Source organism: Protopterus annectens, chromosome 1.part1, assembly GCF_019279795.1.
Source record: "Protopterus annectens isolate FY-2018-M chromosome 1.part1, PAN1.0, whole genome shotgun sequence".
Lineage (NCBI taxonomy): Eukaryota > Metazoa > Chordata > Ceratodontiformes > Protopteridae > Protopterus > Protopterus annectens.
In genome coordinates, this window is record NC_056726.1 from 1,827,216,820 (window position 1) to 1,827,236,357 (window position 19,538).

The 19,538-nt window shown below is 37.5% G+C and overlaps 1 protein-coding gene across 1 annotated transcript in view; it reads right to left on the minus strand.

Moving 5' to 3' along the window:
• The window catches only part of LOC122812560 (connector enhancer of kinase suppressor of ras 1-like), a 719,099-nt gene that overhangs the window by 91,486 nt on the left and 608,075 nt on the right, over positions 1–19,538 (minus strand). Inside the window, exon 16 of the mRNA XM_044084817.1 lies at positions 14,200–14,381. Coding sequence (XP_043940752.1) covers positions 14,200–14,381 — 182 coding nt within the window. The remainder of the gene's footprint in view (positions 1–14,199; positions 14,382–19,538) is intronic.

Below are 19,538 nucleotides of genomic sequence, written 5' to 3' on the forward strand. Positions count from 1 at the left end.
AGGTTCATCATCTCTGTGGGGTCGGTGTGTGTGATATCATTGTCCATCAGTTCTGCACATGCTTAGGTCCTACCCTTTATGTTATGTACATAGCTGTAAAAGGCCTTATGGTTGCCCATGGCAGTACTTGCTAGATTTCTCTCAAAGGAGCTCTTGGAAGATTTGACAAACTGTCTTACTTGCCTGTAAAGACCGAGGTGGATGTTTTTCCATTGCTGGAGCCTTGTCTTTGTTTTCATAGACAGCAATTTTTTGCTTTTATTGTAGAGTTTGTTGATGCTGGAAGTCCACCATGGCCGCTTAATTTTACTTGGGACTCTGGCTTTGATTCTACCTAGTACAGCCAAGTTTATACACTTATGCAAGTGATCATACAGGGCTTTAGTGTAAACTTTGGTGTAGTTACCACTTGCAGCTTGGGGTGGGGCATGAAATGCATTTATACTTTCACCTAAGAGGGTATAGTTTGCCTTGGTGTAGTTGTTTAGTCTAATTTCACCCTTTGTGAGTCCTGGTGTTAGTGTCAGTTCAAAGGTGACTGATTTGTGGTCAGTTTTAATTAATGAGGATCCAACAGTTGCAGCAATCAACCTGTTTGACATGTTGGTGAGGACCAGATCTAGAATGTCTGTTCCTCGTGTCAAGGTATGGACAATTTTCTCCAGGGCATTTGAATTCACAAAGTCAAGGAACTTTTGTGCTAGCAAGTCTGGGCTAGAGTAGGTTTCGCAGTTGATGGTGGGATAATTGAAATCTGCCATAACCAGTGTGTTTTGTAAAATGTGATGGCCTTCAGTTTGGTTAAGTAGGCTTCATGGGTGTTTTAACCCATAGAGGGGGATCTATAACTGGCTAGAACATGAATAGGGGTCTTACCCACTGTAATCTGGACCTGCAGTAACCCCATGAGTTGTCGTCTAACTAGACGTGAGGTGAATTTATCTCTAAAATACACTGAAACACCGCCTCTTTTGGTTTTCACACATTCCATTTATGATCAAAAGTTGTGGAAGGCATTGTAGCCTTGCAGGCCGGGGTAATCTCATAGGCCTTAAAACATGTTTCTGTGGTTGCACAGACATCTACATCTTCTAGTGATAATAGTGCTTCCAGGGAGTGCAATTTTTGGTTTAAGCTCCTAGCATTTAGCAGCGTGACCCTTATTTTGTTCTGATTGGTTAATTTCACATTGGCAATGTTGTTTTTGTGACCTTGCCTAAAAAAGGGCACTATGACGGAGGAAGAGCCTTAGCCAGCTGAAATCCTACGAGGGCCAGGTGCAAACTGTATCTGGCAAAGCAGTGAGGTTTGTTGACCATGGCTTCCCAGGCAGACAGGAACAGGATCTCCTTGCAATGATACCAAAAACTAAGCTGATTATTGAAATCAATAATTTTTGTGTATACTGTGGTATCATTCTATGAGAGGGTAGTATGCTGCTCAAGGCTATGGACATACTGGTCTGGGACACATATTCAGAGAGCTCGACTATGTCTTTCTTCATATACTCCAGTGAGGTACGTCTCAGGTCATTCACTCCAACATGAACTATGACAGAGTTATAACAGTACTTGTTGCTGAGAGACCTGAGTGCACACGTGATTTGGGAAATCCTGGCACTGGACAGGCAGCTGACTGTGACTTTCTCCTTGTCCAAGCTGGTGAGTGGGACATCCATGTGTCTCACTATCGAGTCTCCAATGACAAGAAAACTTGTTTTTTGAGTGTTATGCCTTACAGCCTTGGTGGACGAGACACTGGTGTTGCTATGTGTCATGGATGCTGTAGAGACTGTAGCATACTTGTGTTTTTAATGTCTCTGGTGTTTTTTTATGTTTTTTGAGAGAACATCCACATATGTAGCTTTACATGTTTGATGCATACTATGTGTACGAGTAGTGGTACTATGTGAATATGTAGTGGTAGATGAGTTGACAGCCTTCTCTGTATTACTATTTTGAGTGAGAGAGAGCACGGATTCAAGATTCTTGGTGTAAATACATCTCTTGCACTCTGTATTAGACTGTACTATTAGTAGATGCTTGTCTGTGTACACGAGGCAATTGCTACACTACCTCAAGTGACCCAAGTCAAGAAGGTTGGCAGGAGAAACAAGGGTACTCCAACTGTCCATAATGCTAGTTAAAGACAGTTGTCACTAGGGGTTGCTTTTTGGAAACAATCATGGAGGAGCTCGTCGAATGGATATTTCTACCTCAGTTTTAAGGGAACATTTTTTGAATTTAAATGTCTGGCTTTGGCTCACAACTGCATGGTAGTGCACAGTGCCATACAATGTGCAAATAATTTTCTGCGACAGGCTATACATATGTAACTTCTCCTTTATACACAGATGCATTAAACCTGTTTGATGTATTACACCAATGCCTCAGAGCCTTGGCTATCTCCTGAATCTCTTGTCTGAAAACATTCTGAACATCTGGAGAAAAAAGCAGTAGGTGGTAGGTCTCATGCTTCCAGACGCACTCAATAAAAGGAAATTGATAAAGACTTTAATAACCATTTTGTCAAAATACTCACAGATGACTTCCTCACTGATGATGTCACAATCAAAATTTTTGAGACTGGTTTTGGCTAGAGCCCCTTCCATATTATCAGATGAAAATCTGTAGGAATGTTGTAGATTCAGGTAGGACAAAGAGTGAGTGAAGAGTAGAGCACTAAAAATTCCACAAGGTCAGTTTCCCCAGCTTCTCAGTTTTTTTTTTTTTTGTTTTGTTTTTCAAATACATTTGAATAAATTCCATAATATTTATACATAACATCTTAAATAACTATGTACACTATTTACATTAGCCTGACACTATAACAGATCATAATGTATAAATGTACTTTATAAGTATATCTAATTCATTAACAGAGTGTCTGATTAATTACTGTATAGTGTCAATCAACAATAAGACTTTTCCCCAAGGGTTGTTGATAAATGGCTTTGGATAAATACTTATTTCTTTAATTTTAATTTCCAATAATGCTGTGGTCTTCAGTAGGCTGTAGAAGTCTTCCAAAGCTGGTTTTGTGTTTGTATTTCATCGTCTTGTTTTACACTTCCTTGAAATTGCAATTGTCCATACTAGATACATGTTTGACCTATTCAAATGAGGACCTTTGTTCACATTTAATAATACAAGAGCTTTAGTTAAATAAAATGATTCATTAAATAAAGCTTGTGGAAAGTTTTTAATACCATTCCAAAATTGCTTAATTTTAACACAATCAAAGAAAATGTAGTTAAAATCTGCATTGTGTACTTGCTCACATCTCCAACATACTCCTTTTTATGGAAGAACTAATTTTATTGATTCTGTCTGGGTTAAGAATGCTCTGTGCAAGCATTTCCAATTAAAAGCTTTCCAGTGTTGTGGTAAAGGATGTATATATTATCGATAATAAGATATTTATTTTAATATCTTCAGTTAACTGTATTGAGTGTCCTTTTGTTATATATTTCCAGTATGAGGTTTTGGGTGTTTTATAGTTTATCAGTATTTTGTAAAATTTTGAAATACTGTTTCCCTTGTCAAAGTCATTATATACGTATTTCATAAATTTAGATAGTTCCTTAAATGAAGAATTGTTAATTATTCTACTTAAATCTTGTGAATATGACAAAATACTCTGTAAAGTTAGCCAGTCCTGTTGTGGCATTTTGTATGTTGTTTTTATTACTTGCATAGCTAAAACTTTTAGTTCTTTGATACATTGGAGCCAATAAACAAATCCTTTCTGTTCCCAGGAATTAATAATTTCTCTATATATTTTATGTGGAAAGTTCTTTGTGACTATAAATAGTGTTAAAAGATCAAACCAGATTTTTAAATCTATATTTGCATTAATAATTTTCCTAAATGAAATAATGTAATGATTAATCATACGAGTTTTAGTGGGTTTAGTTATGTTATATTGCATACTAATACATATGTGCCATGGCAAATTGTTTTTATCTGTTAATTCTTTCCAATTTGCAGAGTAATTTGGACTTTTCCAATCTGAGATTGTTTTAGCTATTGATGTTTTATATATGTTTCTATATCAGGAAAGTTTAATCCTCCCTGTTCCCATGGTCTGATATGATGTATTAAAGCTATTCTGTTTCTTTTAGGAAACCATAAAAATTTTATTAGGCATGAATTTATTTCTTTACGTATACTTCTTTCTGGTACCAGTTGTACTGCCAAGGATCTTGGGCAGTAAAACCATTTTTATTAACTGCAGTCGATCTTCAAATGTTAATATTATTTTGTTCCTTTTTTCCACAGAGATTTTAATTGCATTGATAATATTATTGTAGCTTTTTTAGACTAATTTATTATTATCCTTGCATAACTCAAATCCTAGTTATTTTAAGGTAGATTCTTGTTTTCCTATGATGAGATCCCCCTTAATCTGCAGTTCTTTTTTTTTTTATTTAAAAATAAACATTTTGATTTATTGAAATGGAGTCATGAAGTCATGTAAAATTTGTCACTTAATATATCCAATTCTTTTGTCTCCTTTGTATTAGATAATGTTAGTAATATGTCATCAGCAAATAGCATTACTTTAGAATTGTATTGTTCAAAAACATCTATTCCTTTGATTTTTATATTGTTACGAATTGAATCTGCCAATATTTCAATAGCCAGAGCAAATAGAATCAGTGACATGGGACACCCTTGTTTAGTGCCTTTTGTTATATGTATAGCTTCAGAGGTAAAAGGACCTTACTTGAAATATGCTAAATTATTTGTATATATATTCTTTAGAAGATGAACAAAGGATGCAGGAAATTCAAATAGCATTAGGATTTTGAATAAATAGTCTCAATTTAGGGAATCAAAGGCTTTCTCTATATCTAAGCCAATTATGAGTGTGTCTTTACTTTCTTTATTAACGTAATCTACAAGAGAAATTATCCTTTTAATATTGTCATGTGTGTGTCTATGATATACAAATCTAGTTTGATCATTATTTGTTGTTTTGGATAGTGGTATTTTCATTCTGTTAGTTAATATTGTCATAAATATCTTATATTTATTATTTAATAACGATATAGGTCTATATGAGGTACAGAGGTTTGGGAATTTGTTTTCCTTTAGGATTGCTGTGATTAAGAAATATCTCCAAGAAGGTGGTATTAAAGCTTGTGACTGAATTTCTAATAGAGTTTTATGGAAGCGGGATAGTATCTTTAAAGGAAAAAGTTTATATTTCCATAATTATGCCATCTATACCTGGAGCTTTATTATTTTTACTCTCTTTTAGTATATCTGTAATTTCTTTACAGGATATGGGTGCTTGCAGATCTAGTTTTAATTTTTTGGTATTTTTTATATTAGAATATTTTTCATCTAAATTTAATTCAATATGTATATTTTCTTTTTGAAAATGTTCCATATAGTGATTTCTATATGCATCAAGAATGTCATCTATATCCGAGACATTTTTCCCTTTCATTTCATGGAAGACAATTTTAATGTTATTAGCTTTTGATTGTATTTTGATTCTTGTGGATACATTATATAGATATTTGGGAGAAGTGACCAAGGTATTAATTTTTAGTTTTTCTAAAGCTAAACTAGTTTTATGAGTTAAAATGTTATTGTATTGTTTAATACTTCTACTTTTTTTTCATGTCCAAATTATTTTGATTTTTTTCAGCTTTTACTGACAAAAGTTTGGATTGTAGATCTAATAATTCAGAATCCCATTCACTGATTTTTTTATACCAAATTAGGGTTTTACCATATATGTAAGCTTTTAAAGAGTCCCATATCATTATTTTATTTATCTCTGTGGTGTAATTAATATCTAAGAAGAACTGTAATTCAGATAATAACCAGGGTTTGAACTCTTTAATTTTAGTTATATATGCTGGAATTCTGGAGTTAAAGATTAATTGTTTGCACCCATTTTGAAGTTTGAGTATCAATGAACTGTGGTCTGAAAAGGGGCAGGAAGTGACTGAGAAATTAATGATTTTAGAGTGTAAGTCATGGGCAGCAAATATTTTATCTATTTTAGTTTGGGTACCAAATCTGTGATCTTGATGGGAAAACAAAAAAGATTTATCTTCTTTAAATATAAACGTATTTAGCAGATGAAATGATTCTACACACTCGTTTAAAGCTTTTGTTACAGCAGATGTATGCAGTGGTCTATTTTTTGTAGTTTCAGAAATATCAAATATACAGTCAAAATCTCCTCCTAATATTAAGTTGCCTTTATAATTATTGGAAATGAAATCCAAGTGTTTTTTAACAGTTCCTGTTCCAATACCTAGGAACCAATATAGATTGGCTAGGGTCCATATTCTGTTATTATATTTAACTATTACTAATGCCTTCTTTATCTTCATAATTATAAATAATTTCTGGGTTAATCACATTTGTTTTCCATAAAATTGTTACCCCTTTTGTCTTTGTCTTACAAGTGGATTGTGCCAATATCATATATTCCTTAGGATTCCATTTCTAATTGTCATTTGTTTTGAAACGAGTTTCTTGAAGGAAGACAATTTGTGCTTTGTTCAGTTTTAAATATTTCAGTAGATCTGATCTCTTGCTAGGTTTGTTTAAGCTATTGGTATGTAAAGATAATAAAGTTAAATCCATCTTAGGTTATTTAGACAATGTATTTTTTATTTTATTGTGACTATTAAACATTTCCTCTGATAACTATAAAGTATATGTTTGAGCTTTTAAAGGAAATTATCAGTTTTATACTTTGAGTGTTTACCAACAAAGTAATGTTTTGGTCAGGCATACTAAAAATGTTTTTGTGAAATAAATTTAAATTAATAAATGTTAGCAAAACTTAGATCCACACAAGCCATGGAATGAAAATCATTTCTAATCTGATGGATAAACCTAAGTCCATCAATTATAGGTTCATAGGTAAGTACTAGGCTATCTGCCCAAGGGCATTTATAAGCCTAGCCAGAGAGTGTTGTCTTTTGCCACCTCCTTAGATTAGTTTCCTGTGCCTCTGACCAGCAGAGCCACTAGTTCCCTGTACCTCTGTCCAGCAGAGCCACTGCAGTGATCCCCGGGGTAAATTTTATGTTTCCCATTCACCCGTCAAGGATTCTCTTGAAGAGTGCTAGTGAGGGGCTCTGCCTGATGTATATTGGAATCTTGTTTCAAAGAATGGGGAGTCTCTGGGTCAGGAATCTATCCCTCCAGCACGTCCTATTTATCGTTGTGGTAAGGTTTATATCCCTAGAGCATGTGGCTCTCAGGGATTTGTTTTTTTTTTTTTTTAGGTGGAGCATATCCATCAATTCTGGGTTGGACATGGCCTTGTACGTCAGAGATCACCTCTGAGTAAGCGGTATGCAACCGAGTACAGCTGGAGTTTCTTTAGTTGGGCTGCACAGGTCATCTGTTTGAGGCCAGTAATTCTCTTGGTAAGGTACTTTTGTGGTCTTTCCAGCTGTTGCAGGTGTCTTGTAAGGTACATCCCAAATGGGGTGTTGTATTCTATAATGGGTCTAATAAGTGATGAGTAGAGAGGCACAACAACCTCCTTTGTTCTTAATGAGAACCCTTTTGAGATTAGGTAGGCCACGTAGAAGGATTTTCAAACCACCTTGGCAATATGATTATCAAAGGAGAGATTGCTATCTACTTGGGTCCCCAGATCCCTTATTACTTTTTCTGTATTTAGGGGCCTAACACCTATGTGGTAGTTCACGGGTACTTTGTTTTTTCCAAAGGGGATGACTATGCACTTTTTGGCATTCAGCTTGAGGCCATGATTTTGACACCAGGTATCCGTCTCAGTGAGACCCTTCTGGAGGGTGTCTGTATCAGCCGGAGAATCAATTATGGCCCTTAGCTTGCAGTCATCTGTGAACTTGGTCAGCCAAAGTCCTCCTGTGCTTGCCTGTACCTCTGAGAAGTATATACCGAACAAGAGGGGTCCTTGGACTGAGCCCTGGGGGACGCCACTTGTAACCGGTTTAGAGTTGGACCTAGAGTCTGCAACTTTTACCATGTGGGTTCTCTCCATGAGCCAATTTGCAACCCATCTCATGATGTAGGGGTTAATGTTCAGGTTGGTGAGTTTGTCTATAACACCAGAATGGGGAATGGTGTTGAAAGTCTTTGCAAGATCTAGGTAGGCTGTGTGGACCTCCTTGCCCTCACCTAATGCCTTGGTAACTGTCTCAAAGAAGTCCACCAGGTTTAGGAGGCATGATCTGCCCTTAACAAAGCCAAACTGGGTGTGGTCCAAAGTTTGTGGGTTTCCAATGTCTCTGTTAATGAGTTCCATGATAATGCACTCCATTGCCTTGCAGACCAGGCTAGTCAGGCTTATAGGGCAATAGTTCCCGGGGTCCATTGTGGAGCCACATTTGTGGAGTGGGATAACAGTTACTGTGCGCCACTCTGTGGGTACATAGCCTGTAGAGAGGCTGAGTCTGAACAGTGTGTTAAGGTGAGGGGTTAGTTCATTTTGGAGCTCTTGTAAGACCCAGCCTGGGACACCATCCGGTCCCATTGAGGCTGTGTTTTTGGCTTTGGATAGGGCTGTTTTAACCTGTGTGTCAGTGATTGCTGGGGCCTTACATTCTTCTGGTATGGTTATGGGCCCTTTAGGGGGTGAGAGGGGTGTGAAGTTTGCACTGAACCTGTCCCCCAAAATGTTGGCAATATCAGTCAGTTCAGTGTATTTTGTGCCATTCTGCACCAACTCAGAGCAGATCTGAGAGTTTCCACTTAGGTTCTTGACATAGCTAAAAAGCACTTTGTGGTTATCTTTGGAGTCCTTGGCAATTTTTCTTTTGAAGCTAGCCTTGGATGATTTAATGAGGGATCATAGTTCTTGCTGATACTGATCAGGGATGTCTATCCTTATAGGGATTTTGCTCTTATCTGTACTAGTTTCCTCCTTCTAATGTAGAGCCTGTTTATGGCAGGGGTCCACCAGACTGGTTTCCTTTTCTTGGAGGAGTGAGTCTTAGTTTTACTTAGGATAGCATGAACCATGCATTCCTGGAGATGATCATAGAGTGTCTTTGTATAGGTTTCAGCAGCTTGGACAGCATTGTTCATTGGCATGGGGGCTGTGAACCTTTCCACCTCGCTCTTAAGCAACGTGAAGTTTGCTTTTGAAAAGTTTTTCACGGTGGTTTCCTTGATTGGGGTTGAGGCAGAATGTGACTATCCAGAGCGATTAGTCAATGGTCTGTTCTAACCAGTGAGGGGTTGACGTCAGGTGTGGAGCACCGGTCGCCCATGTTGGTGATGACCAGGTCCAATATGTTGTTCCCTCTGGGGGGGGTGGGGGGGTGGTGATGACCAGTTGATCCAGGGCGTTCGAGTTTATAAATTCTAGGAAGTGTTGGGCAAGGGAGTTAGTACTGGAGTAGTTCTCCCAGTTAATGTTTGTGTAGTTGAAATCACCCAGTATTAGGGTGTTTGGTAGGACCTTCATATTTCCCAGTGTCTCTACAAATGCGGAATTGGGGTCCTGGGTCATGGTGAGCTGTAGCAAGCTACAATTTGGATTGCAGTTTTGCCCGTTGTTAGTTGCACTTGGATGATCTCTGATGGATGATCTATCACTCTTACCTTGACAAATAGGAACATCTGAGCTCCATAAATTGAATCATCATATGGAGAATATTCGTAATATGAATAAACAATATTTATATTATTTTGAACAGATATAGTACTATTGTAGATTAGACAGAATTTTAATACAATATAAATGTCTACTTATTGTATAAACAATTAATATTTTTATGAGACAGATTTCAAGCAACTCAATCATAGTAAAGTAGGATGTATCATATATAAAACCTCAGTAAAAGATTATAGCACACAGTTACTTAACATATTCACCCTCACTGATGAATTATTTCAAAACTTATTACTTAATATAAATAGATGGTAATAATATTTATACTTAATGGTTAAAATACAATGTATTTTACTGGATATCTCAGAAGTTATATTTCATTGTTTGCCAGCATTTAAGTAATCACTTTGTTTGTTGCTAACTTACTTAAAGCATCAAGTTTCTTTTATGTGAACATTGATGAAAGTTAGTGCATTTTAATTATCAGTGCATACCTCTTCCCCCCATTTCCTACACATAAGCATTTTCATATCTGCCATTTCTTATTATAAAATGAGTGAAATTATAGGTTAAAAACAACAAATTCACTTATTGTGATTAATGATTACAAGTTCCCTTTCCATATTCATAAACTGGCATTGTATGGCATATACTGAACGTTTTTAGATTTAAATGGGAACATTCTTTTTTGTACAATCAGCAAAGGTTAAAATGAGTGATTATTGTCAATTTATTACTATTTGTTCAGAATGTGATTGTTACATTCTGTGACATTCCTAGTTCAGGCTTCTGTTATTTCCCTTGAACAACTCTGTCAGTTTGATGTCATGTATAAAACATTAGTTACCTTGGTAATAACTTAAGTATTTTGTATGGTCAAGATGGGTTACAAAACCACAATTCAAGTTAAAGCAATTATATGACTTGTTATGCACATTTACTTATTTGAAAAAAATCATGCTTCCCCTTAATGTTCAATATAGTGCATGTCATTTATGATAAGTTAAAACAGTAGTGTTATACACAACCCATGTTATTAAACAGTGTCTATTGTCAATTTAATACTATTTGTTCATAATATGATTGTTACATTCTGTAACATTTCAAGTTCAGGCTTCTATTGTTTCTCTTGAACAACTTTGCCAGTTTGATGTTATGTATAAAACATTAGTTACCTTAGTAACCACTTAAGCATTATATATGGTCAAGATGGGTTACAAAAACTACAATTCAAGTTAAAGCAATTACATGACTTGTTATGCATATTTACTTATATAAGAAAATCATCATGCTTCCCCTTGATGTTCAATGTAGTGTATTTCATTTATGAAAAGTTAAAACAGTAGTGCTATTTTATACAAGCCCATGTTATTAAATCTTGTCTTTATTATCTAAATTTAGCAGACTGCTTCATTTTAAATGACAATTATATATTTTGTCTAGATTTACTAAAATCATACATTACATAACTATTGTGTGTGGGTTTTATTTGACTGTTGCTTAGTTATTTGAGAGACCACAAGCTGTAATGATTATTCTTATTATTAGCTCCCTCCAAGCATGTTTATACAGTCCATAGACTTTAAATTATGAGACCCTTCTAGCTTCTTATGTGTTATATGTATATTTCCATCTTTACATATACACATATCAGTACTTCAAGCATGGGCAACAATGCCCATCCACTTTTGCCAGAATACCATTCACTAGTTCATGTGGTGTGTTTCCAGGCTGTTCTTAAAATATCCAAACCAAGATTTGTCCTGTTCCATTTTACCAGCCTGTTCCATACAGTGGCCACACTGCCAGTGAACCACGCAACATATCATCTTCCATTCCCGAGGATCTTTCCATGAAGGAAATCTGATGACTCTCTAGCACTTCCCGACAACTCCAAACACCCCTAGAATCAGCTATCTCCATATGCCCAACACGTCTGAGCAAGCTCACCTCCCAGACCACTGCAAAGGGTACTGCACAAAACCAAGTGCTCTTAGTCTTTCACAATAACGCCACTCTTATGCAAGTCCTTAATGTGTTTGGACCAAAATACATTTTAAATATAAATTGCGCTTATTTTTTATTTATGTTTTTATCAAGAATCAACCTAATGAGCTAAGCAAAGTGTTGGGAGACCATCAATATGTGTACATGTGGTTTAAAACAGCCCCTTGTATATATATATATATATATATATATATATATATATATATATATATATATATATATATATATATATATATATATATATATATATATATATATATATATATATATATATATTTTTTTAAATCAAAAATTTCATTGCCTAGAATCATCTCGGAGGCTCCTCAGAGCCATTAAGCAGTATTGTCACTCTATAGCAACCTGGGAGCATCTGTGTATGTTAGTGTGTCTGTACTGCATACCAGAGGCTCGTGATGCACCTGAAACAAAGCTTCACTTCACTGCAACTTCAAGCCAAAATTTCCTCCCATTCAGTGAGGCAGCAACCAGGAAAAGAACGGAGAGCTAATAGATCAAAAAAAAGAAAAAAAAAAACTCCCAGCAAGCCACCACAACAAGAGATAACACATTCTTCCAGCCTTCCCACCTCTCACTCAGCATATGTATAAACAAACCATTCTCTGCCAAAATATCCCAAATCACAGCTTTATCTACTGCCCTTACCCTGGATCCAGGCTAAAACACCAAATGTCTCTTCCTAATACATAAGCATCAGTAAACCTCGATCACAAGCTGCAACCCACAGCTTCCCAGAGACGAAAATGGCAACATACAGCTGCCAGACCCAGCTGCATCCACACACACCACGTCATGCTCAATCAAACAGCTCTCAAAGCTATGATACCTACCATAATTGATATTAACTATGTTTAGACAGAATAATAATATAGCAATAACCCACGCCTGGGTGTGGGTAATGCTGGATTTACCCACGGTTGGTGTGGTTTGGTCATGAGGGCACAGCCCAAGTGGCCAAACAATGACAACCGTGGGTAAATCCAGCATTACCCTGGGTTATTGCTATTATACGATGACATTATTTAGGAAAAAAAAAATTACTTTTCTTAAATAATGGCATTGTATAATGCCTCCTTGCTGCCCTTCTGCAGCTGTCTGGTAATCTGCGGCAGTTCTGATATACTGCGCATGAGTATGCTTACGCAGTACATCAGAGCTGTGGGCGGGAGCAACAGAGAAAGCAAGATCTCCATTGCTTTTTATGAACTGTCTCACTATGTTAAAGGAGTTTAACATAGCGAGACAGCTTTAAAAAAAGCAACGGAGAATAAATGCTATTATGAGTCTCCCTTCAATGTCATTTAGAAAAGTCTCTATATTTGTTATTTTTGTATGGTGTTGCTGTAATAGTTCCTTAAGAGTATCAGTCTGTTTTTGAGAATTTAATTTGAGGTTTTCCAAGTCATTTTTAAAGTCATCCATCTTCAAATATAGTTCCTGTAAGGTAGACGTCATCAATTGCAGTTCTTTTTTCAAAAGCAGCATCTGGATGAGAATCCTTGAGTTGTTCATATTCAGTGACTCAATATATATCTCCAAGTTACTTGACAGGAAAATCATTGTATATCTCCACTAAAATTGATATTTAGGTAGTTTAGGAGTTTATCTATATATTTCTAACGTTTTAAACTTGAAAATAATAAATTTTTCCTATATTATACTAGTTTATGGAGCTCTCAAAATTCACCGCCCCAGTTTCCCATGCTTATGTGTAAGCACATCCTGTTGAAGGAATAACTGTCATAAACTCTGTAAGTTCCTTCATCGATGGACTAACTAATGATGAAAGGTTCACTAACCAGTAGGTAGTCGTTTACAGCTCAATAAAATGGTGACCAGGACCTTCCTAATTCCGTGTTTTTCTTATGCATTATATGGTGTTTCTACAATAAAAGAGATTGGAAGTGTGACTGCTTCTTACTAGAGGAGGAAATGGCTGCATCTTCCTTTCAATCTTCTTCCTTCTGAGTATGTTTCTTTAGCACCTTAACATTTCAACAGTGCTGTGATTTAATTTTAAAAACAAATGCAGTCTTCTGTACGTTGGCCCTGGCTGGGGCAATAAGTACAAAGAATATTAATCAAATGAAACCATCATCTGATTTTGTGAATCTTAGCCTGAGACATTCTTAAAATTTAGAAGAAAATGGAAGCAAAATAGAGATAGCAGACAAATATCCGAACAAGATTCCAAAAAAAAAAACAAAATGCAGATCTCCATTAATAATTAAACTAAACATTTACAAGTTTAGACTCAACAAAGTAGGAGGAAAGAACTAAGGAGCAAGCATTCACACGATTTATAGTTATTCCTGCATCAATGCCGACAGCAAAACAGCAAACACAAAGCAGAAAAGTGGACCTAATAATAAGCCTGAAATTCAGAAAGAGAACATCCTCTGTAGCTGGGATAGGAGCACTAGTGAAAATTGTCACATTTTAGTATCTTAAATTGCTCCCAGTAAAGGCAATTAATTACATCTTTGTGCACAAAAAAGGAAAATACTAATTAAGAAGAATTATAAATTATACTAAAATATGTAAGACATTTTACATTAAAACATTGCAAACCAGCCATTTGCTTACCTTGAGTGTACTCTTCAAAGTTCGAATTTTGTGTATTTTCTCATTAATGACTGGGTTTTTATTTCGTTTTATAAATGAACTTCTGTAATGTTCTCTGGTAAAGCTCTTTGGTTTGCCTATTAAGGTGACACCTCCTTGGTGCAGCTCTTTCAATATCTTCTCCATATCATCTTCAGGGAGATCTGTGTGAGGAAAGGACAGGAAAATACAATTAGAGGTAAAGAAATGAGTAGAAACAGGATTTCATTTACCATGCAACTGTCTTTTATTTAATTTCAGGAGAGGTATTACATATCTCTGTCAAGGAGAAGAACAAAAAACATCAAGACAGTATGGAGAATTACAGTAATTCAAGAATTATACAAAATCAGCTACGCAGTACAAGGAACAAACTTCAGTGCTGCATTCTGTCATTTGAGAATGGATGTCACCATAGAATTTAACATAGTTTAAAATTTAGCTGTTTTATGCCACAACTACTTGCAAATTAAAAGTGTGCAGTGAGATAAGCTGTCTGAATACGATCATATGTATTTTGATACCTGACATTTAAAGACCATTTATACAATTGGCTAAGAGGTGTTGGGTTCCCATGTCTTCTGCCTTCTCTTTTTTTTGTTGCTTCTGTGTTGACACAAGAGCATACCTGTGCCTGATTTGTAACACACTGAAACAGGGTGGGAGGGCTGGCATAATGGTTAAGGCATTTACCTTATGAACACAAGGTCCAAGGTTTGATTCTCACATCGGGTAACTGGCTATGCTTAAAGTGGCTCACAAGGGCAGTTAGCCTAGTATTAATCTAATCTATAATAATCATTGGAGACTATATATGCCACTCTTCAGGATCATTGCATGAAGGGAAAGTTGGTACGTCTATTCCTAGCCAGAAATGCCATCAGAGTGCTGAGAGTTAGACTGCAAGCAACCTTGGCTCAAGTGCAAAGTTGAGCCATTCATCTCCATTATCACTAGGTGTCTCCATGCATTACTTTGAATGTTTAAAATATAGGGAGCGTGAGCAGTTAACAATATCTTTAAGTATACCTTCAATTTATAATGTCTCGAAAGGGTATCAGACAAAGGGGGAAAGGAAAGAATGCTTCAACATACTATGTAAACAAGGAGTCAAATGAACTCCTTTATCAAGTAAAAGCTTTAGGAAGTAATGGCCTAGGGTTAAGTTCAGGAGCACAACCTTAAAGAACTGCTTGCTTTAACTGGGAATCAAATCTAGACCACACTGGTCACCATCCCTGTGGCTTTACTATTAAGCTACTGAAGTAGTTGAGAACTGGTTACAGTATTTTGAAATAGTTATCTCTCTCTCTCTCTGTCTGTCTGTTAACCTTTCTTTCTTTCACACACAATGTCAGCTGGGGCACAGCACCCTAGGAGCACTGTCTGGTTAAATAAGTTGTTCATGGTCACAGAATAAGTAAACAGAGGGTGACTTAATCAAATCTAAGACTGCTGCAGAGTATAGTTATATCACTCATAGTGTTACATCTCTATACCAAACTGCCAGGCATTTTGTATATAGGTTCATAGGTAGATACTAGGTTATCGGCCCTAGGGCCCATACAAGCCTAGCCAAAAAATGTACCCTGGCTTTCGCCACCCAAGAAAATTATTTTCCTGTGCCCCTGTCGAGCAGAGCCACAGAAGTGATCCCCGGGGTGAACTTCCCATTTCCCATCCAATCATCAAGATTTTTCTTGAAGAGTGCTAATGAGGAGCTCTGTTTGACATAGATAGGTAGTCTGTTCCAGAGTATGGGAAGTCTCTGGGACAGGAATCTATCCCTCCAGCATGTTCTGTTTATTGTGGTGACAAGGTTAAGGTCCCTAGAGCGTGTAGCTCGGAGGGATTGGGATTTCTTTAAGTGGAGCATATCCAGCAGCTTTGGGTTTGACATAGCTTTGTATGTTAGGCAGAGATCGCCCCTGAGTAGGCGATATGCAATGGAGTAAAGCTGTAGTTTTTTGAGACGGTCTGCATAGGGCATCTGTTTGAGGCCAGTAATCCTCTTTGTGAGGTATTTCTGTGGTCTTTCCAGTTGTTGTAGATGTCTTGTGAGGTACATACCAAAACGGGTGTTGTACTCTATAATGGGTCTAATGAGTGATGAGTAGACGGGAACAATGACCTCTTTTTTTCTGGATGAGAATCCTTTTGTGATGAGATGAGCCACATAGAAGGATTTCCTGACCACTATGGTGATGTGATTATCAAAGGAGAGACTACTGTCCACCTGTGTCCCAAGGTCTCATCACATTTTTGGCATTAAGTAGACTACCAGCTATGTGGTAGTTCATGGGTACAGAGTTTTTACCAAAGGGGATGACAATACACTTTTTGGCATTGAGCTTCAGGCCATGGCTTTGACACCAGGTATCTGTCTCAGTGAGGCCCTTTTGTAGTTTGTCCACATCGTTAGGAGTTTCGATTATGGCTCCTAGTTTGCAGTCATCTGCAAACTTTGTTAGCCAAAGACCTTCTGCGTTGGCTTGCACTTCAGAGAAGTAGATACGAAATAGGAGAGGATCCAGGACTGAACCCTGTGGTACTCCACTTGTCACTAGTCTGATGTTGGATTTGGAATCCGCTTTCACAGTGTGGGTTCTGTCCGTGAGCCGGTTGGCAACCCATCTTGTGACACAGGGATTCATACATAGTTTAGTGAGCTTATCTATAATTCCAGAGTGGGGGATGGTGTTGAAAGCCTTGGCGAGATCTAGATAAGCTGTGTGAACCATTTTTCCCTCATCTATGGCTTTGGTGACTGCTTCAAAGAAGTCAATCAGGTTTAGGAGACATGATCTGCCTTTTACAAATCCAAACTGAGTAGGGTCCAGAATTTGGAGATTACCAATGTCTTTGTTTATGAGTTCCATGATGATACGTTCCATGGCCTTGCAGACCAGGCTCGTCAGACTAATGGGGTGGTAGTTCCCGGGGTCCGTCATGGCTCCCCCTTTGTGGAGTGGGATAACTGTCATGGTGCACCATTCAGTGGGTACAAAGCCTAAGGTGAGGCTATGATTGAACATGGTACTTAGGTAGGGTGCCAGTTCATTCTGTAGTTCATGTAGAACGCAGCCTGGGATATTGTCAGGTCCCATGGATGCTGTGTTCTTGGCTTTGGAGAGTGTGTTTTTTACCTGTGCAGCTGTGATTATAGGAACTTTGCATTCTTCCAGTATAGAGATGGGCCCTCTAGGGGGTGAGAGGGGGGTAAAGTTAGCACTGAACCTATCTGCTAGGATGTTGGCAATATCAGTTGGTTCTGTATATTTAGTGCCATTATGCTGTAACTCAGAGCAGATCTGAGTGTTCCCATTTAGATTCTTGACATAGCTATAGAATGCTTTGTGGTTGTCTTTAGAGTCAGTGGCAATTTCGTAACTAGCTTTGGAGGAGTTTATGAGGGATCTCAGCTTCTTACCGAGGTTGACCAGGGAGTTCCTCCAGTCATGGGATTTTACTCTTTTTTGCAACAGTTTCTTTCTTCTGTTGTAGAGTTTGCTTATGGCAGAGGACCACCAGATTGGCTTCCTTTTTTTGGGGGATAACATCTTGGTTCTATTAGGGATAGCATGATCCACCACTCGTGTAAGTGCTTATAAAGTGCATTTGTGTAGGATTCTGCAGTCATACCTCTATTGTCCGTCTGCATGGGTGTCATGAAGTTTGCCACTTCTGTCTTAAGAAGTGTGAAGTTGGCTTTTGAGAAGTTTTTTACAATGGTTTCCCTAATTGGGGCTGGGGGTGGGATGTGGATGTCTAGGCTGATAAGCTTGTGGTCGGATCTGACCAACGAGGAATTGACCTCTGGTGTGAAACACCGGTTTCCCATGTTGGTAATGACCAGGTCTAGGATATTGCTGCCCCTGGTGGGGGTGTGAATAAGTTGATCCAAGGCGTTGGAATTTATGAATTCTAGAAAACGTTGAGCAAAAGAGTTGGTACATGAGTAATTTTCCCAGTTAATGGTGGGGTAGTTGAAATCGCCCATTATTAGGGTGTTGGGTTGTACCCTAATACTTTCCAGTGTATCAAGAAATGAGGAGTGTGAATCCTGGGGCATGGTGGGGGGTCTGTAGCAAGCTACAATTTGGATTGCGGTCTTGCCCAGAGTTAGTTGCACTTGGATAATCTCGGATGCATTATGCTGTGCAACTAGCCTGGAGGTGTGGACATCCTTAATGAATATGGACACGCCTCTGCCTTTAGTGCTTCTTTCTGGGTTAGGTGGCCGAAATGTGTGGTATGAATTGAAGCCTGGTAATGCAGGGGTGCTCTCTATATTTATATACAACAATATATATAGAGAGTTATTGCACAAGTTGTCTGATCCTCAGACCCCTTTTTATCTGCAATTTAGGCTCAGTATAGAGCAGATACAGAAATATGTGCAGAAAAATCTTCCTCCTCCAATACTTTACCTTGGTATGCACACAATGGATTTATTACTAGAGTTCTGTACAAGGACATATATCTCCCAGTACTATAAAGCCTCTTATACATGCTCTGCACAGCTGCAATTCATAAAAAATTCTTAAAGGATGGGAAAAGAGGAGAATACAGGAAGTGGACCACTGCTACACACATGGGGAATTGACTGTGACACTCATGACACAATTTAGTAAGATTGACCAGGACAATTGAATCACACAGTCTCATAATTCTTCATTGCCTTTAGAGAGAAAAAAGTTTCTAGACTATGCTAATGTATAGAAGAGCTTGAGGAATTCCATAACTGGTACTAGCAATTCAGCATAATGTCATCATATCACTGCACATTCTGCATCTGTAAGTGTAAATAAATGGTATTCTGTCACTGACTACACTCCACTGCTGACATAATCATATGCCTCTGTCCACATGGCACATAAAGCTTTATGGTCTCCGTTGATGCTGCTAGCTAGAGGAAGGATAAGCCTGGACATCTGAATGGAGAAAGTTTCAGTGTCTTAAACATATTTATACTATCAGCTGCACAGACAGGGACAAAAAGTGAAGGAGTGCTGGTTAAACAGGATGATGCCCTGGAATTTATCCATGTGCAAATCATCAAAGTCCCATACCATTATCCTAGCAAGTTATTGGTCACTCTCTATATCCCTAGAACACTACTGCTTGAACCTGGACCTACTACAGACACTCATCATTAAACCAAGTACCTTATTCATGGGGTAGTATACACTATACTGCCTCATACATGCAGGCACAATGACTCGTGGTACCTATCAATATGGAAGAGTTAAAAAATAAAAAATAAAAAGGAAATAAAAATCAACTCGGTATCCCAGAAAATCCAGTGAAAGTTAGGAACT